The sequence below is a fragment of the Triturus cristatus genome, chromosome 4_1 (assembly GCF_964204655.1).
Source record: "Triturus cristatus chromosome 4_1, aTriCri1.1, whole genome shotgun sequence".
Classification (NCBI taxonomy): domain Eukaryota; kingdom Metazoa; phylum Chordata; class Amphibia; order Caudata; family Salamandridae; genus Triturus; species Triturus cristatus.
In genome coordinates, this window is record NC_140585.1 from 953601345 (window position 1) to 953628433 (window position 27089).

The 27089-nt window shown below is 44.7% G+C and overlaps 1 protein-coding gene across 1 annotated transcript in view; it reads right to left on the bottom strand.

Annotated features, from left to right (window-relative positions):
- CFAP54 (cilia and flagella associated protein 54) overlaps positions 1–27089 on the bottom strand; it is a 2172274-nt gene that overhangs the window by 138244 nt on the left and 2006941 nt on the right. Inside the window, exon 67 of the mRNA XM_085653834.1 lies at positions 5862–6015. Within this exon, the coding sequence (XP_085509960.1) occupies positions 5862–6015 (154 nt within the window). The remainder of the gene's footprint in view (positions 1–5861; positions 6016–27089) is intronic.

Sequence of the window (27089 nt, forward strand, 5' to 3'; positions counted from 1 at the left end):
GCAGCTCAAAAATGTTGAGCATGTTGGTGTTTTTTGTGTTGCTTCTAGTTCGCACCAGCTTTCCCTTTGTTTACACATTTGTTTTTTTTGTCATTTCCTCAGCTTCCCTTCCTTTCCTTTCAGGATTCTTCTCTGAATGAATTGACCACTGATGTGTTGTTCTGTTCAAGTCTGTACCTAGAGTTTGTACCCTGGGTGATTTTCTGCACTGGTTTTCACTTTCCCTGTGGATTTATTATGCTTCTAGGAGGCAGAGGGGTTGTCTGCTTCAATTCCTAAAATAGGTGACTCTGACAGACCACAAGGATTCCAGGTAGACATTGAAAGCAATAAGTCAATAAGTGGGTTATCTGCGACATCACAAGAAAACTTTGATTAGTATGATTTGAATTATCACACCACGTAAAAATGGAGAAAAGGGTAGGTCAAGTTACTGTCTGCTCAGCCTTCTTGTACTGAGACATGCATAGAAGAAAATGTCAAAGAAAGACCTATTAATAAAGTAACTGTCTGCTCTGATTATTTTGCAAAACACATTCACTTCGTTTGTATGCTAACAGCACCCCCACATGAGATTTATAAAAGTACTGCAAAACAAAACTGAGTATAACATCTTTGTAGTGACAATGTTATCAATAAAGGTAAAAAAGAATATATACACATGGAATATGCTGTGGTGCAGGTATTTCCTGAACCTGATTCTTAGACTTGCTCCTGGATTAGCTCTACCCCACAAAAGGGAATAAGATGAATCATCTAAATATTTTACATGTACCCTTTCACGTTTAATAACTATGTTAGGATGTGGTCATCAGTGTGAACAGTGGAACAAATGAATGAATGAATGAGAGGTTCTTCTATAGCCCACAGATAATCTAAAGTGTCCTAGAACTAGAGACAGAAGAGAAACAAGGAACAGCAGGAGTCCTCCATTCACTAAGGTTTGAATAAAAATGTTTTCAGTTATTTCCTAAATTTTGTTTCTTCTGTAATGGATCTCAGATGCTGGGCATCTGATTCCACATACTGGCTGCCTTGACAGTATGATAGGCTGTTTTATTAAAACAGGGTAAACCAGCACCACTGAAATGCCGGGACCTCCCTGGTCTACATTCCTTCATCCTCACATTTAGGTACATAGGCCCTTTGTTGTGAAGAGCTTGATGTGTCAATGTCACAGCCTTGTACATGATATGTTGCCAGACTCGCAGCCAGTGCAGTTTCACCCCTAATTAAGACTCTGATGCGTACTTAGGAATTTTGTAAAGTAGGCAGATCACCATGTTCTGAATTGCTTGTAAATGGTGGACCAGATATTCAGGAAGACCTAAGTACAGGACATTGGCATAGTCCAGCCTAGAGAGAATCAATGCACTGACCACAATGCCTTGTGCATCACGTTGAAGAAAGTTAAGAAACGTCCTCTGCATGCGACAAGTCCAAAAGCATGATTTCACAACTGCTGACACCTGAGCGCTGAAAGATAAATCAGAGTCAAACATAAGGCCCAGATTACTTACCACCGTCATTGGAGTGGGTGGGGTGAACACTGTTAGGCCATGCTTCTGCCCACCCGCGGACTGGTTTCAACCCAAACAATAAGATCTCTGTTTTGTCTGGGTTGCACTGCAATTTATTGGCTTTAAGCTGTTCAAGCAGCGCCTTCATGCAAGGCACAAATGCATCTTTTGCACTCGCAGAATTCCCATCATACATGAGCAGGAGCTGCATATCATCCACGTTTGATATGACCTTGATGTCAAAGGATTCATCCAAATATGCCAAGGGGGTCATATAAATGTTGAAGAGAGTAGAAGTCAGGAAGGAGCCCAGCGGCACCCCTCAAACATTTTTGTTCCAGAGGCATAAGGTTTCATCCAAATTAGTCATCTCTCAAGGAAAGAACCCAGGTAGCCTAGGCTGAGCCCGTCACCCCCAGATGTTCTAACCTGTGCATCAAGATGGTATGGTCCACCGTATCAAATGCAGCTCACAGGTCCAACAGCAGCAGAGCAACATTAAGTCCAGAATCCAAACTGATCTTAATAGATTCTGAGACCTCCAATATTGTTGTCTTGGTGCTGTGGAGGGCTCTAAAGCCCAATTGTGCAGTGTGGACAGTGAAACAAATCCCAATATTTTTCAGAGTTCTGATGATCTCAAACATTCCTTACACAATTGTTGGTAATTTTTCTTTCTTGCTGAGGTAATCTACATCTGATAAAACTCCTGCTTGGTGTTCTCCTTTCAAAGCAAACTCAACAAGTACTGTCCCTATGCCAGTGTAAATCCATTTAGGCTAAAATCTTGAGGTACATACAGGAGTTTACGAGAGACTGAAAACAGATGGCTACACATGGACAGGGCGGTGTCTGGACCTTCTCTTTGTGATTTCCCATGGAAACCAAAACAACATCAAACACTCAATGTCCAACTAAGCACCCCAACCAATACTACACTGACAGTCTGAGATGACATCAACAAACATGTTCGATTACCTACGTGGCCATCCCCATGCACACCAATCCATTTTAGTTTGGAGTTCTCCACCTCAATGACTTCGTGGGAGGGAGATTGTCACATGGTCTGTGATATACAAATCTTTTATTGATTTCAAGAGGAAATTCCATTTAGATGAAAAAGAAAGATTGAATTATGCACAAATACAACACTGGGTCTCTCACTCTTCCAGAAAAAAAGCAATTGCACAGGACCTCAACCAATGGAGAAATGTATTCAACAAGTGACTGGGACAAGGAGAATTGTCTCTTCATTATACCAACTTCTTTAAGAGGTTGGGCTTGATGACTCACATCAATCAATCAATCAATCAATCATTCATTTGTAAAGCGCACTAATCACCCATGAGGGTCTCAAGGTGCTGAGCGGAGGGTGGGGGTGCAGCTACAGCTCGAACAGCCGGGTCTTGAGAAGTCTCCTGAAGGTCAGCAGGTCCTGGGTCTGTCGCAGCTGTGTGGGGAGGGTGTTCCATGTCTTGGCGGCAAGGTAGGAGAAGGATATGCCACCAGTGGTGGTCCTTTGGATGCGTGGGATGGTGGCGAGGGTGAGGTCGGCAGAGCGGAGCTGGCGGTTTGGGTGTAGAAGGTGAGATGCTTGTTGAGGTATGCTGGTCTGGAGTTGTGCAGTGCTTTGTGGGCGTGGGTGAGGAGTTTGAAGGTGATCCTCTTGTTGACTGGGAGCCAGTGCAGGTCTTTCAGGTGGGCAGTGATGTGGGTGTGGTGGGGTATGTCGAGGATGAGGCGTGCTCAGGCGTTCTGTATGCGTTGGAGTCTCTTCTGGAGTTTGATTGTGGTCCCTGCGTAGAGGGCGTTGCCGTAGTCCAGTCTGTTGCTGACGAGGACCTGTGTGACAGTCCTTCTGGTTCCGGTGGGGATCCATCTGTAAACCTTGTGGAGCATGCGGAGGGTGTTGAAGCAGGAGGAGGAGACGGGGTTGACTTGCTGGGTCATTGAGAACGATGAGTCCAGGATGAACCCCAGGTTGTGTGCGTTGTCGGTGGGTGTGGGTGCGGCTCGCAGGGCGGCTGGCCACCAAGAGTAGACCCAGGTGGAGGGTGTGGATCTGAGGATGAGGACTTCTGTCTTGTCCGAGTTAAGTTTCAGGTGGCTGGTCTGCATCTAGCTGGCGACGGCCTTCATTCCTTCGTGGAGGTTGGTTTTTGTGGTGGAGGGTTTTTGGTGAGTGAGAGGATCAGTTGAGTGTCGTCGGCGTAGGAGACGATGTTGAGGTTGTGCGAGCGGACAATGTTGGTGAGCGGTGCCATGTGCCATCCATAAAAAAACAGATGTGACAGCATTTTGGTAAGGGAGCTGACAGACACCCAGCTGTCCCGTGTGTGGAGATCACTGAATAAAGCCTCACGGTGCATACTAAGTAGAGAGGCACATTTTCAACTGTTGTTCGATTGGTATCTATACCCCACCAAACCATATAAATACTACCCAACTGTTAGCCCTAGATGTTTGGGGTATGTAGGGAAGTGGGAAACTTTGCTCGCATTTGGTGAAACTACTCCACGGTTCAACATTTCTAGGAGGAGATATTGTCAGCTATACGCACCATCCTTGGTTACCCCTACCTGACAATTTCTTCTATGTGCTCACTGGTGAAAATATTAGGGATGTACTCTATCAAGACAAAGGTGATAACGTATTCATTTCTAACTGCCTTGGGCCGGCTAAGACTACCATTGCAGCCAGTGGAAAGAGAAAGATCTACCTGTGGTACTCACTCCAGTGGAACATTATGACAATAGAGTCGCATCTGGCTAGCACATGACATTAAAGACTACGACCAATTTAGGTTCCCCTATTATGATATTTCTCAGTAGGGATACCATCCATTATGCATTTTCCTCAATTAAAGACCCTGAAATTGTTTTCGAGAATCAAAAATAGGGGAAGATGTCCAAAAATGTACTGAATATATAAGGGAAGAAACTTGTGATTAGTTTTAGGTAAATGATGAGGACTGAGCAAATTATTTAAGAATTTAGGACAATGCGACCTTTGCCCTACTTTATTAATCCATGTCTCATTGGGAATGGCAATGTATTTGAATTTTCTACTTTATATTAATGCTCAATAAAATGTTTCTTTACAAAAAAAGAAAAAAATCTTCAGGGTCTTGCAGTGCAACAGCAGCAAAGATAGCATGTTCCAAACCATGGAAAACCTTTTTCAAGGTGATTGTAGTAGGTGGGTATCTACATTCTACTATCCTTTTTTTATTAATCTTTAGTATTTTTTTGAGGAGATGAAAAAATCTTGCCCGCCTTCTTTGCAATGACACATTTGTTCAGTTGTTGGTAAGCTTTGAATCGGTGAAAGAGAAGAACGCTATGTGGTTGCTTTGATATTTACGGCATCTACCGTAAATATCAATTAATTAATTGATATTTACGGTAATTAATGCATCTACCACTTTACTCCCTCACATGATTACTGCTTGGTAACAGGGTGCGCATGATGGGCTCTTACAGGGTATTGGAATGGGTTGACTTGCTTCTCCTACCCATGAAGATATTCACTGTAACATGCTATGGTCTAGGGAAGCACTTCTCTCAATCTATTCTGTCAGCTCGCCCTGGAGCCTTCCACTCTATAGTCATCACATATGCTGCACACTTTCAAATTGTGTAAGTTAAGCAAAATACAGAAGGAATGAACACAACAATATAGAGTGTATTCAATGCAAGTTGGAACAGAGATTAAGTCAATCTAACCCTTTACTATAGTTGTGAGAATATTGAACTTAAATTGAAACAGTCTTCTAATGATTGGGATGTGTATCCTAAGTTGCGTTACTATTCGGTTAAACACGTGCGAAACGTGGTTCCTTATTCATACATAAGTTGTATATTTATCATAAATCTGCTTGCCTTTTATTTGGTCTATTTAAACAACTACGAGTTGAAATGTAAACACAAAAAAAGAAAGGAAAATATGCATCAAGTGTGACTAATCTGCGGATGAATGCAAAACCTGAGAGTACTAATGGATCACCGTGCTCTTCGTAGACATTCCTTTTCCTTTTCTTCTGTGAATGAAAGGTTAGACGGAGTCCCTCGAAGAAATAGAGAGAGAGTTGGTCGATCATCGTAATTGCTCTGCAGTTCTGAATATCTTATGTATCTTCTCTTTATAATTCTGTAAACAAGGGTTTCTTCAGCACCTTTTTTGCTTAAGGCTGAGCGCACCATATTATAGAGTGTCATAAGAAAAGAGCTGAGGTTCAATTTTACAACAGGTTTATAATGGGTCATTATTCCATCACAGTGTTGTCGCAGTGGGCTGCTTGCGCCACACAAGAAAATAGGATTAGCCACCCTCGCAACATACCTCAAGCTTTTCTGTGAATTGTATTTCTGTTTCAAAGTCAGTCTTTGAATGTTCTTCAAGCGCTTGTTCCTCATTTTCTGACTCAGAAATCGGTTGCACTGAGTTAACAACTTCTTCCTTCAACAGACACAATTTTTCATGTAATGACGTTATTCTAAAAGCATTAGAAAAACAAATATTTTTGTTATAATTAACATTTTTCATTGCTTTTTAATCAGTTGTACACTTAATAAACCAAATTATCTAAGCAGCATCACTATTTAGGAAGTACGCACTATTTCTTGTAATGAAACACATTTTATGAAAATCATTGTCTCTTTGATTCTACTGTAGTCTATTGCTTTACCATTGACCTGTAGGTATAATAATACATTGTTTTATATTTAGCATTCAATTACACAAGGCTTACGTTTTGTAAGCCCTGTAAATATTAGGGCCCGCTCCTGGAGAGATAGGACATCCACCATTGATAATCATTGTAGAAAGTGGCATACTGGTTTAATGCTATACTTATTCCTAGTGTGACATAGTCCCTATTAAAACTAATTCTAAGTGCTCCCCTTGAAGTGTAGAATGTAGCATGTACCCTGTGCGTATGCGCACCTACTGGATACAGTTGTAGGAATCTGTTATTTACATGATCACATGCCCTTGTGGTCACTGCTATTTGGATAAGACAAGGACCTTTATAATAAGAATGCAAGAACACAAAGCTGCGTTTAGGGGCAGACGCTGGACGACGAAATTTGTGACCCATTTTCAATAAATTGAACATAAGTGTGAGGACGTATAAACGGTAATAGAAAAAACACTAACAGTGCACTGTGATGCTTCTCTGGCTCAGCAAAGCCTACATCTCAAAGAGCAAAAGTGGGTCTTCAGATTATCTAGCAGTATTCTGGACGTAGATGATGAAGTCGAGTAACATCTCGTGCATAACATGGTCGTCACCCCGATCATTATCAGGCCCTGAGCTCTGCACAGTAGCACCCATTTTATCATTAACTCACACTTGCCAACATCTTATTCGTTCTGTCACACTCATTTTTACAAACTTTCGCTCACTTACATTAGTGATCAATCGATGATGTCGAGTAAAATTTCATGCATAACATTGTCGTCACACAGATCATCAACAGGTGCTAAGTTCTGCTGAGTGGAATTCAATTTATCATTTGATCAAACTTGCCGATGTGTTATTCATTCAGTCTCACTCATTTTTAAAAACTCACATACTTACTTTACTGAATCAATCAAAGTCGGTAAATTTAGCTCTTTCTGTCACCCTCACCAAGTAGCCCTGCTACTCAATCAATCTTGTATTCCAATGCCACTTACTCTCTGGGACATTCACTCACATCCCATTATTGGTAGATGGACAGCAATCATAGAAAATATATTTAGAGCAAGTTCAGTCCCAGAAATGATTTGTGTAGTAATTGAAAGAATTAATTTGCTTTCCTGTTAGCAGTGCTTTAAATTGGTAGGTACGGAGTACCCACACTTCTTTAATTTGAAGGGAAGAGTACCTGCACTTCTCAATACTGCTGCCACGCATTTAATGGGAGAGTACCGTCACTTCTCAGGAGCAAACAGGTACTCTAATTAGTGAGTGCCTGCAGTTCTATGGGATGACAAATACTCCTTGTAATGGGAATGTCCTGACCAGGCAAGATTCTAGCACTTTTCTTAAAAAATGAATTGAAGCTGTTGGGTGGGAATAAGACTACATTTCTCTAGATTGGCAGAGAAACTAAGGTCATGCAAAGGTGTAGAAAGTGTGCATGGATTCCGTTGAAGAGCTTCAGTGAAGCTTGATTTCAAACCAAACTGTCTAGGTAAGGCTATGGATGCCCTCATGGTGAAGAAATGCTGCTAACTCCACCATCAATTTGGTGAACACTATCAGAGTTGAAGTCAGTCCAAACATAAATACAGAAAATTGAAAATGAATAACTCCAATCATAAATAACATGCTGTGTATTTTGAGGGAAGATCAGTATATGAAAGTAAGTGTCCTGCAAAAGAATTGACACAAAACAGTTCTGAGACTTAAGGGCAGACTGAATGTGTTACAAAATGACCAACTTAAACTTCTCTTTTTTAGGAACCTGATGACGAACCTTAAGTCTAGAATTAATGTCAAACCTCCTCCCCATTTGGAAATGAGAAAGTATCTTGAGTAAAATCTCTCAAGAGATAATAGATTTATGCCTGCAATCTTCCTGTATATATAAAGTTGGCCTTATTGTTCTGTACAACGATTGCAAACGCAAATGTATATAAACCCTAATAAAAAGATTCTGAAATAAATAGAGAATAGATTTCCTTTATTAAGATATTTGTGAACAAAGGGAGGCACAGCAGTAGGTTTTTTTCATGAATGGTAGAGAATAACCCAATGCAACCACCTGAAAATCCAAGAGTTCAAAGTTCTCTTCTGCGACTGTGGAAGAAGAAATAAATTACTTACTGAGACTACAGTTTTCCAGCAACTGTATCTTTGAAAGGTGTCTTTACAGTTTACCCTCAAAAATGACCCTCCTCTCTTCTTAGTATCGCAGGACCTGCTAATTGGTGGAAGCCTGCTTCAGAAAGATCCATTGCTGTATCTATGATGGTGGCAGACACATTGGCTCCTACTTTGAATATGGATTTAGCTTGCTTTCTTTTTTCCTCATGTATCAAATTTATGAGAATTGAGATGTTATGTCACATTTTCCGGTCATAGCAGCAAAGGATGGCCATTAGCAGCCTTGATGGAAGTTGCTGCAGTAGAGCTGACCATGTGGCCTAGGTCATCTAATCTTTGGCGGAGAACTGCCTAGTGGTGCTGAAGCTGGAGGGACAATATTTCGAGCATCTTTGGGCTAACTCCACAATAATTAATTCCAGCTCTGGGTGACCTGTTAAGCGCACCAAAGCATAGTCAGGGGCCCTGTAGATTTCCCCCAGGAGGGGCACCACTGGTGGAACCATAGCCATCATTGCCATCAATTTTAGGCCTGCTCACCAAAAAAAAGTCTAGAACTGTAATTAACATTGGTGCACATGCATCAACAAAAGCAAAAGCGATTCCTTAATAGCGATAAATAAGGAATCGGTATCAAGGAATCGCTTTACAGAATGCATCAACAGATTCGGTAAAATATAGCGATTCTTTAAAAATCGCTATATTTTACCGATTATACAATAGTTAGTAAAGAAAACACCGATTAGCAAAAAGCGAAATCGGCATCACCGATTTAGCTAATAGCGATTTCGGTATTAGCGAAATCGCTATTAGCGAAAACGTGAAATAACGGGTCGCTCCGGGAACGGCATGATGACATCACCACCAGGAAATACTGCTGCCCCACCCTCATTGCCTCACCAGAGGAGCAAACAGGAGCTGGTACTGGAGACTGCCTGAGCCCATTGAAGCTAAACTTACAGGACTACCACCCTACACAACCAGGATGGAGAAAGAAGCTGCATCCTGCGCAGAAGCTGCACGCAAGAGAAAACGCAAGTTTTCCGACCGGGAGCTGGAGCACCTGATTGAGGGGGTGAGCAGCAAACACGATCGGCTGTTCGGGAAGCTGTCCCTAAAGGTGCCAGAGCCAGAGAAGCGGCGCATATGGCTGCACATCCGAGAGAGGGTCAATGCGGTGGGAGTGACACCCCGCAGCATAGACGATCTAAAAAAGCGATGGTACGACCTGAGGAAGCGGGCCAAGGAGAGGATTGCGGAGAGGCTCCGGGAGGCATCCAGAATGGGAGGCGGACCTTCAACAGTGCAAGCAAACACTGCCCTGGAGGAGCTGGTGGAAGGGACCATCGAGCCTGAGGCCGTCGTGGGAGTGACCATGATGGATACCTCCGGCGCAGCCACAAGTCCCCAAGGTAAGATGCATGCCTGTGCCAATACCCAGCATTGCGTTAAACCATTCCCAACCCCCCAGCACGATCAGAGTGTGCATGCAGATTTGCCCCACACAGCTTTACTCATAACAGTAGTGCATCATGGGAGTTGTAGTCAAGTCAGCCCGGTGTGCATGCACAGGATTTAACTAAAATTAAAATTCACTACATCAGTAGAGGCTGGATATAGACAGTTTATTTAGTGGATCACAGAGGGACATGTATGTTTACAATACTACGTAGGTGTAACCATCCCACTAACCATGCACTGTTTCACACACAGATGCATCTCCTGGCGATTCCGACGACAGCGGCCGGCTGATCATTTCCGAGACACCAGCCGATTCGGACGTGGATACACCGCCAGAGACGCAATCACCAGCTCCACCAGCAACCACACCAACACCACCACCACCACCACCAGCAACACCTGCTGGCGCAACAACTGCAACTAAAGAGCGGAGACGCAGGTCACAAGTTCCACCCTTGCAGGTGATGGATACATGTCAAACACCTGCAACACCATCGGGCCAAAGTCTGAGTATCATCCCACCGCCTGCAGCACCACCAGCACGTGTCAGACCCCACAGCGCCGCAGGTCTCTGCGCAGTTCACAATCTGTAGGCGACGTTGCAAGCTCCCCAAATGGTGGCATCGAGGAACGGATGCTGTGTGTCTAGCGCCTGCAGGGGAGACACATGGCTACAATCAGCTGTAACATAGCGCGCCTTGCTAAAGAAATGCGTTCCATGACTGCGGCAGTGAGGGACATGAGTACTGTGGTGGCAGAGGGCAATGGGTACCTGAGGGAGGACATACAGGAACTCACCCGTGCCATGAGGGAAGGCAATGACAGCGAGAGGAGGAGGCACCGGCAGAACTTGCTCCGGTCCGCAGCCTCTACGAAGGCCATCACCAGGCTGAGCAACAGCACCGCAGTGTTGGCACGCCGCTCGGTGTCACTGCAGGTGGACCTTGGACACTTTTGCGGTGATGTTGCCAAGGCCCTAGGACAGGTCACCGCTGCAGTTGAACGCCTGCAGAGCGGTACATTCAGTGCTAGCACATTGGGAGGGGAGGACGGCAGTGAGGCTGCCTCAAGTGTGAGCAGTGTTTCGGTTGCAGAGGCCAGCACCAGGCGGCGCAGTTTGCGGTGCTCCACAGGGACAGGCCGTGGTGAGGTGGTGGAGACACCTGAGAGGAGGCTTGGCGTTCGTGGCAAGCGCCACTAGACTAACTGACAGTCATGCTTGACCGTGGTGGGGCAACCAGGGTCCTCCCCTATTTGACGCTGCACAGCCGTGACTACAACGGCCATTTGTTGTTACACTTTTGTTGGGGATATATTATTTTATTGCTTGTTTGGTCGCACATACCTCAGTGCTCCTATGCATTAATGTCAGGTTACTCAGCTCCTCAGGATTGGAACGATGCTTGTTATGGTCCACCCCTCGACAGCTTCAATTCTGATAGCTATTACAGCGCAGATTATCGAAGTGGTCGAGTGAGGGAAGGAAAGGGAGGGGACAGCGGGGAAGGAGATCTGAAACGATATAAGAACAATACGTTTAAACACTGATCCTCCCCCTTCTCTCTCCACTACTAGGTCGTATGTGCATGTAGTTCCCTCACTATCCACACTACCTGTAAAGGAAAATAATGAAGTACAATGTTCAGCAATGGAGCCTTCAGTCTTTTACCCTCAGCTCGAGGGTCCGGATGACCAGTTTTGTACGAATAATAACAATGATGTCCCACTACAAAAGAGAGAGCACAGACTGGATTAAACGCCCCTACCACTCTTTCGAGTATTCGCTACTTTTCTGCTCTAATCCCCTACGTACCCTTGTGTTATAGACGTTTTGCATCACAGGGGCAGTATGAGCTCTTCACCTGTCATCCACATACCCCTATTAAGGAAAACACAATAGGAACAGTTGTGCAATGATCATCTGTAAAGTGATATTACAACTCAAGCAAATAATATAATTCCACACTCCTGTGTGTCGAAAATACGTGACAAAGTTCCGTGTTAACTCCACACGGTCTTGATATTGGGTCCACAAAAGTTAACTGTTCGTGGAAGAAATGGGGTATCCTGCACCGGTATTCCTACAACTCGCAATAGCCTACAAACGTGTGGCCCTCCAACAAGGAGGAACACCTGGTGCGAATATACCCCTCAAAGCCTACCTAAGTTCCGTTAATGTAAAGCGTATCCACGAATTGCTACAAGAGTGACCAAAAACGGTGATAGGTGCTAAACTACGAGGCGGTGCACAGCACCCTTACCAATACCCTAACTGGACGAAGAGGTCTGCACGCGTCGCCCACTGCCACCAGGCTGCTGTACACAATGTCCGCTGTCACCAGGCTGCTGCCTGCGTCGCCCGCTGCCACCAGGCTGCGTACACAATGTTCGCTGTCACCAGGCTGTTACCTGCGTCGCCCACTGCCACCAGGCTGTTGTACACAATGTCCGCTGTCACCAGGCTGCTTAAGAACAGGGACCAAGTACCAAATCACTGGGGCAAAGTTCCGAGCGGATACCAAAAATCCAAGGACTGCTTTAGGGTACAGACGGGGGGAGAAGACTGCAACCGAAACACGCTGCGTCTTCTCTGTCCACAGAATAATCGGCAACGCCGCCAGCGCGGAAGGGCTCTTTGAAGCCCTTCCGCGTCAGCGCGCGCACGCCGGAAACGCTAGTGTTCATGGGAGATGTAGTCTCTATGTCTTACGGCGCTAAACGGAAGAGTTTCTGTGTCTTTTGTGAGGGGGCTGCTTATGTCCCTGACAATTAAACAGTAGCAGCACCAATGAAATCGTCATGTTTCATTCTTACCTGGTTCAGAAGTGATGTTGCGTGATGTATGCCGCCTCCTATGGCCCTCAGCTGTGTTAGGGACGTGTGCCTGTTGGTGTTGCGCGGGTGGTTGGTCATCCCGGTAGTCGTCATTCCTGTCCACATCTATGGGTATCCCCCTTCTGGTCGCAATGTTGTGCAGCATTGCACATACAGCTACAATCCTGCAGCAGGTATCAGGTTTGTATTACAAGGCACCGCCAGTCTTTTGTAGGATTCTAAAGCGACTCTTCAGAATCCCAAAGGTCCTCTCTATGACATTCCTTGTGCTTATGTGGGCCGCGTTGTAACGTTGCTCCTGTGGTGTTGCTGGATTGATGTAGGGGGGTGAGTATATATTCCCGAAGGGCGTATGCACTGTCACCTACAAGATAGAAGCAAAGGCTTAGCAACGGTGATGTATATACATGTGTGGTGCTCATGTGTGGAAGTGGTATGTGTACGTACCAAGCAGGAGTCCCTCTCCGAATTCTCCGTTGAGTAGACGCCTGTGAATGCCACTGTGTCTGAATATGTAGGAGTCGTGTGTGCTCCCCGGAAATTGTGCCACTAGGTCCGTGATGATGTGCTTTGCATCGCACACAACCTGCACGTTGATTGAGTGGTAGGACTTGCGGTTACGGAATATGTACTCATTGGCAGAGGGTGGACAGATGGGGACATGAGTACAGTCGATGCATCCAATGACATGGGGGAAATGGGCCACCTGGTAGAATGCCTGTTTGTTGCGGTCCAACTGCTGTGGGGTTGTGGGGAAGCTGATGTGGGTGTGTATCATTGTCAGCATAGCATCAATGAATTTGTGGAAGAAGCATGAGAGTGCGCTTTGCGTACGCCTCCGGCTACGGCGATTACCCCCTGAAAACTTCCTGAGGCCAGTAGGTGCAGGCTGCATAGGACCTGGACGTGCGCAGGGATTGCATTGGTCCGATGTGTCTGGTGCTGCAGTAGTGGTTCGAGGTCTGCAATGAGGCGCATGATCATGGCACGATTCAGTCGATACTTGTCGTACACCTCATCCTCATTCTGTCCTAGCAAGGTGATGCGCACTCTGAATACTCTCTCCTGGACCCTTCTCCTGCGCTGTCCTGCTGCATTGATTCGCATCCTCCTTGCAAGCACATAGAGGGCTGCCATTTTGTGCTAGCCAACAGGGTCTCCTGGGCCAAATTTAAGGGTTTACTGATTGGTACCATCTGTTGCACAAGTAATATTTTTTTTTATATATTTTTTTTTCTTTGTTTGTAACTTTACCTCCAGTTTCTGATTCCCCTTAATCTGCTCATGCTAAATTGCGATTTTTGGGATTTTCGCTAATTGCGATTTTTGATGCATTGAGTAGCGATTCGTTATTAGCCATTGGCACTTGCCGGGAGCTAATAGTGATTTCGGTGATAGCGACTTCGGTATTTAGCGATTATTTATTTTTGCGGGTTGGTTATTAGCGATTCCTTATTTTTCCGGGTCATTATTTAGCAATTCTTTATTTTTTCCCGATTAGTGTTGATGCATTGGGATTCGGTTTTTGACACTCGCTAACGGCTGATTTTACCGAATCGGTATTTTACCGACTGGATTTTTGCTTGATGCATGTGCCAGTTAATTGCTTGGTTGCTCCTTAAAGTCGTGCAGGTAACAATGCTAACTTTTTAATTTCCCTCTCTTACATTGCACAGCAACAAGCAAAATGTAAATCAGAGGAGAATCCGGTTCTGTAAGTGCTTTATCAACCTACTTAAGCAAAATGTAACCCTCCTATTCTTGCTCATGGTGTTCCTCATAGGCTCACGTGTCCTGTTTTACTAACTACCTGGGAGTTGGTGGAATATGACAAGGGGTTGGAGCAGATGTCAGTGGCATGGAGGGAGGAGCAGGGGAGTCACTTCCAACAGTGGCTGCGGTGGAGAAGTTGGAGGAGGTGACAGTGAGCATTGCAGAGGCAGTGGCATGGGTGGCCCAGGCAATAGACCAGTCTAAGGATGTACCCAAGGACTGTTGATCGAGCAGTTTTTGAATGGTATCTGTAGGAAGCTGGCTCTCTATATAGTGTACTAGAAAGAAGTACACTTTGCAGAGAGTCCAATGGGTCCCCAATTGGTTTATACAGGCTAAAGTAGCTAATACTAACACTCTCTTTTGTGGTAGTGTGGGCGAGCAGTTAGTTTTATCAGAGGGTAAGTGCTAAGCATTTGTTGTACTCACAGAGGCACTAAATGAGACACACTCAAATAATAAATCTGATACCAAATTTGAAAAATAACACTTTTTTATATATATTTGGAAACCAAGAACCTCATTCAAAGGTAAGTACAGTTTTCGATATAAATGTTCACAGGTAAGTAAAACATTCTAACCTGTGTGCTTTTACCCACAATGCAATTCTATGGGAGGCAAAGTCAAAGATGCATTAAGGTAGGTACAGTAGGTTTCAGGGGTTCTCCTTCTGAAATCAGAATAGTAGTGGGCCAAGGTTCAAAGAACTACCAGCAGTTCTGCTGGAACCGCCTAGGTTCTACCGGGAGCAAGGTGCTGGTGAGGCTGGTAGCTGGCGCACTACGGAGTAAGGGGGGCTTCCTGATAAGAGGCTGCACAGGGGGACTTGCGGACAAGTCCGAGAGCTCCCAAATGGAGGCTCAGGTCGCAAGAGGTCTTAGAGCACAGGGGCACAGCTGGTTTGTCAGGAGCAGGGGTGTTTGGTCAACTGGTCTGGGTGCTAAAAGAAGCACCTCGCGGTCAGGGACAAACTGCTGGCAGGGGAAAAATCAAGGCAGCTGGGCCACTCTTGAAGTGGATCTCAGTGATGGTGATGTCCCTTGATGGCTGCTTGGTCCTGGTGCAGTGAGAATCTGGACTGGATTCTCACTGTTGGTGTTTGGTGCAGGGCATATGGTACCCCAGGGATTGGTACTTCACAGCTCCAGCTGGTCCTGGTGTCGTCACACTTGGTGGGGAGACAGATCTGACCTTCTAGAGCACATGTACCTTCTCCTGGTCGTCTGCAGCAGCGGTAGGGGCAACGAGCAGGACGGCAGTGGACCAGACTCTACTTGTCGGTGCCTGCGGACTACAGGGGAGTAGCTCCTCTACTCCAAGGGAAATGTTTGGCATTTGTCGAAGTGCTGGCAGGCTACCCAAGGCTTTGGTAGTTCTCTAGCTCACAGGACAAATCACTCTGTTATAATTGTCAAGAGAGGGCTGAGGACCGCAGGGTTCTGCATCAAAGTCAAAAGTTCTGCAGCTATTCTTACCAGGTACCTTCTTCTGCTGACCTATCGAATCTGAATCCTTGAGTTCAGGGGTGCCATCTAAATTCTAAATTTAGTGTCCTTTTCGGGGAGTGACAGGTAGTAGCCAATGGGCTACCTACCTTAGGGTGTCTACACCCTCTAAATGATCACTTCCTGTGGGAAGCGGGTATAACCCTAACCTTAGAAGGCTAATTCCATCCACAATAACACGGAGGAATGTGAAAAAGGTCCACATCAGCTGGCCCACACTAGGGGAGGTACAGGCTGAATGTGAGCACACCTCCTAATCTTATTAATTTTCTTACCTGTCTTGTCACTAAAAAGTGGGGTCAGGACAGGGGGGTGGGTACCTCCACTTTCTGGAGAGGCCTGAGGTCACATGACAAAGGCAGCAGGGCCTTTGAAGCTTCCTGCTCTGGAATGCTCATCCTGCTTGGAGGAGGTGTGAACATCTTCACAGAGAGCAGGTTTTGCTCCTGACCTCTAAGAGCAAAGGCTCTCACTTCAGAAGGTCAGAAACCTGTCTATTGTGGCTGGCTGATCATGACCAGTCAGTCAACACACTAGTAGTCAGTAGTTTTTCAGGGGGCACCTTTAAGGTGCCCTTTGGGTACATCTATTAATAAATCCAGCACTGGCATCAGTGTGGGTTTTGTGAGATGTGGTGTTTGGTATTAAACACCTTGGGGTACAGTGAAGCCATCATGTAGCTAGGGAACTCTTAATGACAGATGTCCAGCCCATGTACTTGGTATGGCTTCCCTGCACACTCGTAATATCTAAGGGTGAACTTAGATATCATGGCAACACATCCACTCAGGCAGATATGCTAACACATGGGTATAGTGCACCCTGACTTTGGGCTGTAAGGCCTCCCGTAGGGGTGACTTACCTATTGCACATGCAGTGTTTTGCTGGCATGGCACACAGAGTTATGTGCCATGTTGACTCTCTGTTTCTCTCTGTACCAAGACATACAGGCTGAAATAGTATTTTGTGTGAGCTTGGTGAGGAGTCCCATAGGGTGGCACAATTCATGCTGAAGCCCTAAGGGACCCTCTTTAGTTACAAGGCCCTAGATACCATGGGTACCACTTACTAGGGACTTACAAGCATCCTAAAGGGGTACCAATTTGTGAACAATCTTACTGTTAAGGGAAAGAACACTGGTGCTGGAGACCTGGTTAGCAGGAACCCAGCACACTTTTGGTCAAGTTGCATCCGATTCCTGGCAAAGAGTCGGGGGTAACCATGTCAAAAGAGGCACTTTCCTACAGTGTCCATCATCTGTAAAATTGTCATAAATGGAACTAGTCTTGCATCACTAATAGTAACATTGTGGACCAAAGAACGCATCATAAACCCTTGGAGGGTTTTCATTCCCAAAAATCTGTGGCTTGTTGTGAAGCTCTTTGTGTTCATCTCTATAGGCCTCCTCTTCATATTCAGGCACATAGTGCAGATCCAGTTGCACAGGGCTACAAACCCCATCAGAGGCTTGTTCCTGGTCAGTAATGTCAGCCACTAACTCAGACTCTAAAATCTGACTAGGTAGACGTATTGAAATCTTTAGAGGTGTATGCGCAAAAATCAATGAAAATGCATTTACCATCATTGACAGGGTCTTCAACGAGACCATCAATGAGGTGAATGTGGTTGAGGTTGTATTTTCCTTTGTGGCAACTGCCTTTGACAAGGGAGAGTCTCTGCCATCGATAGGGTCATCTTCGATTTTAGAATAATGGTAATCTGTGGTACAATCATCAACAATATGGTCCTTGATTAGGGTCTGGTTGTAGACGGTGCCGTGGTCATTGACAAGGGTCTGGTCATTGACGATATTATCGCTGATGATATTTTCTTGGATGCTGCCAATAGGGCAGTACCAATGGACAGCACTGGAGAAGTGATTGTTGACGGGATGGTTGACAGTGATGAATCCTTTTTTGCTGATAAATAGGAGGACTCTGTCATCGATGGTGCAGACAACAAGTTTAACAGGGTTTTATTAGAGCTGGATTTTTTGTGAACTTTTTGGTTAAACTTCACCTCACCATTTGTTTAAGGCTTTTCTGAGAAAAGTCCAGACCTTGATGAGGTGGCTGCAGGTAATTTAGTAGTAAATGCCAGCTCTGAAAGTTTAACGTGATTTGTATTTGTGCCACCTTTATGGAATCATCCATCCCCTCTGGAGGGGGCATCCCGTTTAAGTAAGGAGATTTTCTTTTTTTCTAGCCAGAAAAGTGCCAACCTCCTTTATTTATCTTTTTATGTTTAGAAGAGAAAGCCTTGTAGATTTCACAGCAAGATGCTTTGTGGGCTGGATAAAGATAGTAAATATACTAGTCATGAGGATGATCAGGGTAAATCTTTTTCTGAGCAGGACTTGAAGAGACATCGCCTCTCTTTTTCAGCCAAGATGACAGCTGGCTATATTTAAGGGTCCCCCTGGCTCTAACAGTGAAAAGTATTTCCACAATAACCTTAGAAACATCTCACAGTTCACCGAAACTTGAAGTTGAGACTGGATGCAGTCCAGGGAAGATGAATAAAATGTCCAGATGTGGCCAGGATCTTATATTATTTTAAGTGTTTTTGTATAGCGCACAGCTACCTGTTCGGGCCTCCCAGTGCTGAGACAGGCACACCTCCTGAATCCTAGCTAATTTATTAGAGTAAACATGACACAGATTAGAAGAGATGAATTATTAAGAATTTCCTGAAGGTGATTTCTGGAAGATCCATTCTAAGGTTGGTAGGGAGATCATTCCATAAATTGGAGGTCAGTTGTCAAAGGATCATCCACCACATCTCGCCTTTCTGACCTTGCGTACTGTAAATAGCTTTAAGTTACCCAATCGTAATGGCCTCCTCGGGGTATAGGAGCTAAGAAGTTGCCGAATGAGTGGAGGACCCTTCCCATGCATTGCACGATGGGCCATGCACAGCACTCTGAAATAGATCCTTTTTTTGCAACAGAAACCAATGCAAGGCAACCAAGGCTGGGGCCGCTGAGTGATGTTTTGGGAGTCTATGAAGGTTCATGTAGCCGAGTTCTGGAAAACCTGTAGTTGTCTTGTAACAGACTTGGGACTTCCCAAGATGAGGGAGTTGCCATAGTTAAGACAAGAGTTGATCAATACCTGTATGATCACTCTCCTCAATGTTGGTGGGAGTCAATGACTTTCCTTAGAGTTCTAAAGAATCCAAAACATGTTACTGACAATTTCTTGGCTTGGGTTTCCATTGATAATTTGTTTTCAAGCCAGAAACCTAAACTTTTCACTGCCTTGGAGGGTTCTGGATGCGCTCAAAGGCATTCAGGCCATGCTAGTTTATTCCATCTTGCGAGGGTATTGCCAACTACAACACCTCTGTTTTCCCACCATTAAGCTTGAGGCTGCTGTCTGACATCAACTCCGTAACCTGCTTTAGGCATGAGTTTAATTGACAGGGTGTGTGCTCTATTTCTGGATTAAGAGCAATGATAACTGTGTGTCGTCAGCATAAGAAATTAGGGCTAGGCCATGTGCACTATCTCTGCCAGGGGGAGCGGATATAAATTAAAAAGTGTGGGCTTAGGGAAGAGCCGTGTGGGACACTGCAGCCGATGGAGTAGGTGGCAAAAAAGAAGGGTTTGTCCCAGACCTGGAAGCTTCTCTGTTCTAAACAGGCTGCACTTGTGAGGCCAGCTTCACTCATCCTCTGAATGAGAATAGGATGTGAGACAGTGTTAAAAGCTGCACTGAGATTGAGCATAATTATTGCTTCTGAGCAACCCCAGTCCAGAATGGCCCGGAGTTCCTCTATGGCTAATAACAGAGCGATCTCAGTGCTACTTCCTGGTCTAAATCCCATTTGTGTGGGATTGAGTGCTTTTCCAAAAAGCCAGAAAGGTACTTATTGACATGTTTCTCTAAAACTTTACTAACTACAGGGAGTGGAGAGATTGGTCTGTAGTTTTCAGTCAAAAGCGGATCTACAGAGGGCTTTCTTAAGAAATGGTTTGACTATAGCTTGTTTCCAAGTAGGATGGAAATTGCAACTAACTAGGGACTTGTGGAGGGTGCCCATTAAGATTGGTGGAATAGCGTTGCCCGCATTTAACATGTCCGGTGAAGCTGGTTCTAGTGGGGAGCCTGATTTTATAGAGCCTTGGATACTTTCAATGTTTTCATTGTTTAAGAGAGGAAATTAGTCTGATTGGCTGTGGTAACTAAGTCTCTAGGAACAGTTGAGCTTGGTGCTGAGGGTTTTGGCAGGGAGTTTAGGATATTGCTTACTTTATTAATAAAAGCATTTGTAAACTTATCACAACAGTCTTTAGAAGGAGGGGGGGCTGTCGTGCAGGTAGATATCTTCATAAGGCTATTTTCTGCCCTGTATAATTCCTTAGAAGAATTGTTGGCATTTTCTATTCTTGTACTAAAATGAGAGATTCTGGCCCGTTGGTACCTTTTTATAGCTTATTTGTAGATTTCTTTGTCTGTTAGAAATGGTGGTCTCTAGTTGTCAGAGGTAGGTACCTTTGTCCAAATAGGGACCCTTGCTTCTAGTCAGGGTAAGGAGGATACAATTCTAAAATAACCCCTGCTCACCCCCTTGGTAGCTTGGCACAATCAGACAGGCGTATCCCAGAGGCAGTATGTAAAGCATTTGTGAACACATACAGTAATACAGTGAAAACACTACATATGGACACCACACCAGTTTAGAAATATAAGCCATCTTTATCTAAACCAAAACAAGACCAAACGACCAAAAAACCTCAATACAGTAATAAAAATATGACTTTTAGATTGTAGAAATAGTTCAGTTCAAAGCAAATTGCCCATGCAACACTTTTCTCACAAAGTACCTTGGATGCGTCACGAAAACAACCAAAACGGGCCTCAGGGAATGTGATGCGTCAGTTCCTTACACTCAGGGAAGGTGATGCGGTGGTTCCTTGCTCCGGGGGAGGTGATGCGTCGGTTCCTTACTGCTGCAAAAGGGAGGTGATACGTTGGTTCCTTACTGGAGAGGGTGTGATGCATTGGTGTCTTAATGCCTGGGAAGGTGATGCGTCGGGTTCTTACTGCGTCCCCCCTACGATGTGACAAACTTGTTGCCTCGATTGCGATGTGATTATCCGGAATGATGTGTGAACTCTTGTAGCCGCACAGCAGGCCTTGCGTCAAAATCGGTGCGGTGATCACGGACTTCGGAGATCGATGCACTCGATGAGGCGTGCAGGGATTTCTCGAGCTGGGGCAGGCGCTGCGGCAATTTCTTCGGCAATGCGTCGGAAACAGGTGTGAATGCGTCTGGCTTCTCTAAATTGCATTACTTTTCCCAGCTCCCAGGGTCAAACAGCCTCCAGAGGTCCAAAACAACAGCAGGCTCCTCTGAGCAGGTCAGAACTCCCAGCAAGGAAGTTCAGGGGAGCTGGTGGTGAAGTCTTAGTGTCCATGAGACTTCAGAACAGGAGGCATGCTCAATTCAAGCCTTTGGAGATATTCTTCAAGCAGGGAACACAGCGAACTGCAACGTCCTTTTCTCCTTTCCTTGGCAGCAAGTAGCCACTGCAGGTCAACCCCAGGCAAACAGCACAGGGGCAGTATTACTCCTCAGCTTCTCTGACTCTTCTCCTTGGCAAAGGTTCCACTTGATTCCCAGAAATGATCTAAAGTTCTGAGGTCTGGGCCCCAATATTTATACAACAAAATCCTTTGTTATCTAGTGGCAGAGAAACCCTGTGCTTGGTCAAAACCAGTTCTGTCCTCTCTGGTGCAGCTTCCTGGCAGGAGGTGGAGACAGCATTGTGGAAGGCAGACCAGGCCCATTCAGGTGAAAGGAAATATCCTCCCCTACTCTAAATGTAGCCCAGGTCGATTCAGCCCAGCTCTGGCTCATCAGACTCTCTAGAGCAACTACTCCTCCCCAGCCCTTGTCATCCAAAGCCAGACATTCAATACACAAACTTAGCAGAGGCACACCGGATGGCTAAGCAAAAAAATACCTACTTTCTAAAAGTGATATTTTCAAAAACAGAATGTAAAAATCACCCTCACTAAAAGATGCATTTCAACATTCTGAGTTCAGGCATACTTAACTTTATTTTCCTTGTTTCCAGGGGTAGTTGTGTTTATAAGATGTTTTAAGCAAACTCCTTATTCTATCCTTTGGGAACAGGTAGCCTTGCAATAGTGAAAAACAAAATTGGCAGTAATTCACTATCAGGACATGCAACACACACCAGAGCATGTCCTACCTTTAACATACACTGCACCCTGCGGACAGGGGTACTTTGGTCCTACCTTACGGGTGACTAACATGTAAGAAAAGAGAAGGTTAGGGCCTGGCAAGTGGGTGCACTTGCCAGATCGACATGGCAGTACTAGACTGCACACAGGTTCTGCAATGGCAGGCCTGAGCTACATTTACAGGTTGCTTAGGTGGGTGGCACAATCAGTGCTGCAGGCCCACTAGCAGCATTGGATTTACAGGCCCTGGGCACACACGGTGCACTGTACTAGGGGGGACTGACTAGTAAATAAAATATGCCAATAATGGAATCACCAATCCATAAAAATAATTATTTGGGACAGCATATGCAATGTAGCACTGATCAGCAGTGATAAAGTGCCTAGAGTCATAAAACCCCCAACAAGAGGTCAGAAAAAATATAGGAAGAAGGCAAAAAGTTCTGGGATGACCCTGCAAAAAGGGCCAAGTGTAACATGGTTGTTGTATAGTTTCCTACGGATTCTTTCCTGTTTTTAGCCTTGTTCTTTGGTTCCTCAAGCTCAGGGCTATACCACGGGGCCCATCTACAAGTCCGTTTAAACGTTTGTGGTTTGCATGAAGCTAGCGGATTCAAAGATTCCATTAGCCAGCTTTCAAATTTTGGTACATTTCTGAGGTGTCACTTTCCATGGCAGGGATGGATTCATTAACGATGTGCATCTATTTGCCCACATCAAGTTTGGACCATGGCCGTCTGAATTTTGAGGGGAGGATGACCAGTCCTAGTGATGTCTAACCAGAAGGGAACTATTTAATGATCAGACAGTAAAAAAGGCCTTGCATCTTCAGTGGTTGGGTTTGTAATATTAGTAAAAACCAGGTCAAAAAACATGCCCATGGCAGTGTGTAGGAGTTTTGATGATTTGCTTTAACTGAAGTGCTGCAAGATCTTGTGCTAACCTAGCTGCTGTTACACCGCTATCATCCTCAAAGTGTAAGTTGAGGTCTCATAGCCAAGTAAAATCTGCTTTCTGTAGGCTCAATTCCACAGCTGTTTCTGAAAGTGCCTGAACAAATTGTGCCACCGAGCCCGGGGGGACGATATGTGACGATGCCTGAGGGCGTAAAGGTAGGTGACAATTCAAGGGAGAATTGGATACTCTCACTATCCTTGATTTCAATAGGTACAAAAGTGTCATTAAGATTATGTTTGAAAATAATAGATAGACCTTTGCCCCATCTGTCTTTTCTATCACGGCTAGTGATGGAAAGGCCGTGGGGCAGGGACATTATAATGTCTGGGGTTGATTCCTCGCTGAGCCATGTTTCATTAAGAAATGGTGAGCAAAAGAACAATGGATTTAACCCAGATCTCTTGACTGGGGGTGAATGTATGATTTATTCAGCATTCCATCCATCATTTGTTTGCATAGCACTTTTCACCCTAAGTGGGATGGGTATGCCCAGACGTGGGTCCCTTGCTCACTGTGCCACTGGATTCAGGCTAGCCTGGCTGATAAAGAGTAATACCCAGAAACCAGCCCCAGGATGCTTGTTTCCGGTCCAGGGAGTACCTGGCTTGGCAGTTCAGTCTGGACTGTTCTCATGAGGCACAGGGTCAAGACTGATTTGCATATGGCTGGGTCTAAACTGGGGTAGCATGGTGAGCTAAAGAACGATGGATGTAACCCAGAACTCTTGGCTGCGGGTGAATGTATGATTTATTCAGCATTCCGTCAACCACTTGTTTGCATAGCACTTTTCACCCTAAGTGGGATGGGTATGCCCAGACGTGGGTCCCTTGCTCACTGTGCCACTGGCTTCAAGCTAGCCTGACTGATGAAGGGTAATACCCAGAAACCGGTCCCAGGATGCTTGTATCTGGTCCAGGGAGGACCTGGCTTGGCAGTTCAGTCTGGACTGTTCCCATGAGGCACAGTGTCAAGACTGATTTGCATATGGCTGGGTCTAAACTGGGGGTGAATGTATGATTTATTCAGCATTCCATGCATCATTTGTTTGCGTAGCACTCAGTAAGAAACATGGCGTCCGGTTTCTTGTCTTCTAAGAAAACAAATAACTCAGACCATTATTTAGGAAGTGACCCACAGTTGAGTAGATACATGTGGACCTTGTAAGCGTGATGTGTATTTTTTAATGGCTCCCTATTTCTGAGGTGAGGGACACGATATCCCAAATTGACATTGAATTCTTTGCAGACACTGGGGAGCATATGAGTTATTACGAGTGGAATTGTTTTTTACTTGTTACCTTGTTACGTACTCTCAACTTTCTGCCAGCAGAGTCTCTGGCCTCTGGCCCTGTTCGAATGCGAACGGGCGCAAATGGGCTTCCTTTTGGTGTACCTTCGACATGCTGATGGCGCACCTGCTGCATGCATCTGCACCTTGGAGTGGATAAGATATTATACAATTTAGAGCAGAGCTCTTTTTGAGTACTCCCACATGGGAAACAGCATTTACACAACCACCATTACATCGCGTTCCTATTGCAAAACGGTTGTTAAAACAACCGCATTGTTAGAATGCGATGCCTTTACATCGCAAGTCATTAGATTGACTTACTGTAGGGAGGGGCTCTAACCTAAGGAATAGAACATAATTATAGTATTTCTTAGTCCAGCGAGCCCCCAACAGCAAGTTGATCTAATGACGATGTAAAGGTATCGCGTTCGAACAACGCAGTCATTGTAACAACCGCGTTGTAATAGAAAGCGATGTCATAGCATGCGATGTAACATGCTATATTCCTCACACACAAATGATGTGCATTGGAAATCTGTTCTATGGTGGCCTCTAAGATGAGGTAGAGAGCTCAGTGCTTCCATCTTGTTGGCTGAAGTTCAGGTTGTTTAAAAAGAGGTAGATATGTTTCTAAACTGACACTGTTGTTGAGATCGTTTGGCATTTAGACACTGTGTACTGCTAGTTGAAGTTACTAGAGGTTCCTAGTATGACAACAGGGAATGATCCAAATATGTGAATACATGAAAGATCCAGTGCTGGAGAAACACAGCTAACCTGCCTCCTTCTGGCATCTCATGCAGGAACAAGGTTTTGTACTTGTCAGGATAGAGAAAGGGAGGAAGATGATAGAAGCTGCTAACTCTTATGTTAGCTTTCACCCTTGTGCAAATGATAAGAAAACTGCTCTTGTTTCCGTTGAACACTGCCTTGCATTTGCTGTCCTCCATGTTGATAATTAGAGCCAGGAAGTTTGCAAAATTGCTGATTGATTTGTTTATCCTATCATGAAACTCTGGCGATGTGGCCTTCGCTTTGCTCTGCTTAATATACTTAAAGGAAGAAGCATCTTTGTCGCTAAAGAAATGGTAGACATCTAATGGCAATCCCAGCAACTGTGACTGGACATTCTCGAGAAAATGGGTGGTCCTCGATTTACAATGTCTCCACATTAGATCTAACAGAACAAACACGGCATCTGCCATATCTAGCTCTGTCTGCATGGACTGCGTACCTCCATCCATGCCCTTGATACAAACCTTAGAAAACATTTATGCATGTATTAAGGCTAGATGGGCACAGCCAACACTGCCAATGCCCACAAGGAGAGGGAGTATCTTGTCAGTATACAGGCTTTATTGGTAGACCTAAGAGTTGTGGTCCCTGAGGGAAACATTTTCCGGCCAAGTTGGTATGGTCATCAAAATCATCGCCTTTGGTGTGGTCCAGCAAGCCTGCACAACCAAGCTCTTTAAAGACTTGGAGGCTGGCCTGTAAATCCTTGTAGTACATCCTGGGACTGACAGAGCAGACATGGCTCAATCAATTGAGCCATGGGCAATCTAATCAACAAGTGCCTCATTGAAAGGCAGAATACCTCCCACATCTTGTTTACTCAATAGAATGTTTTGATTCCACAGAATGGGTGAGTATAGGTAGGAATTAACTCCTTTCTTGATCACTGAAGAAAAATGTACATGCTTTGATGAGGCTGGTTCCTCTAAGAACAAGACTCTCTACTTTGAGGAATGTTTCTGGCCCATTGTGTTCCTGCGAAACAATCAATAGTTGAGAACTGGTGTCTAAAGGAGTCAAAAGATTGTCTGTCTCACTCTTATTACCCTTAATGTGCCTCACTTTTTGGGGCATTTATACTGAGCCTGATTCAGTACCAAAAAGATCCTCCATCTGCTTTTGTAAATCCTTCCTGGTGATTCGGAGTAGTTGAGATTAGTTAAAATAACACATAGACCTAATCACATCAATGGCTAGGATTTACTTCACTAGCAATGCTTGTATTTCTTGTACCATGCTCTACCTGACTTTGGAGTGGTGAGTTTCATAGGCAGCAGAAAGCAGATAGACATGCTTCTGAAATGCCATGCTGGCTGGCTTTAAAGGCAGATTAGCCCAGGATATAGCTAGGTTAGCTGAGACTAGAGATGAAACACTGCTCTGAAGTTGACCTAAGTCAAGTTGTGAAAACTAAAGCCAGTAGATGGGAATTTACCTTGGTGAAAATGGCAAGCACAGCATCTTAAAAGAATTAACTTCCTGTAGATAGGAAACTGGTCAGATGAAGAGGCAGATGAATCCTTGATATCCTCCTCTTTTTCCCATAAAGGGAGGTCTACTGTAGCTCTTCCTTTGTGGCATCAAAATGAAGAATGACTTCAAGATTGAGTCCTTCTTCTAGAAGGGGATCTGTACTTCTATTTCATGGATGCCACCATTAGCTTGGCCTTCTTTTCCCGAATGGATTTCAAATACATGAGGAGCCTAAGTGTCTCAGATGTTCTTTATAATTAGCAGAAACTGAAATAGGATGTCAACAGGTAAGAAAGGGCTTAAATCCCGACGATTTAAAAAATACTGGTAGAAAAACCAACCACTCGAATCCCATGTTTGTATATTAATGAAAAAGGGTCTAATGTCACTGATGCTTGAGTGCCATTTGTAGTTCTGGTACATCACTTATGGTGGAGTCATGTGATCCCAA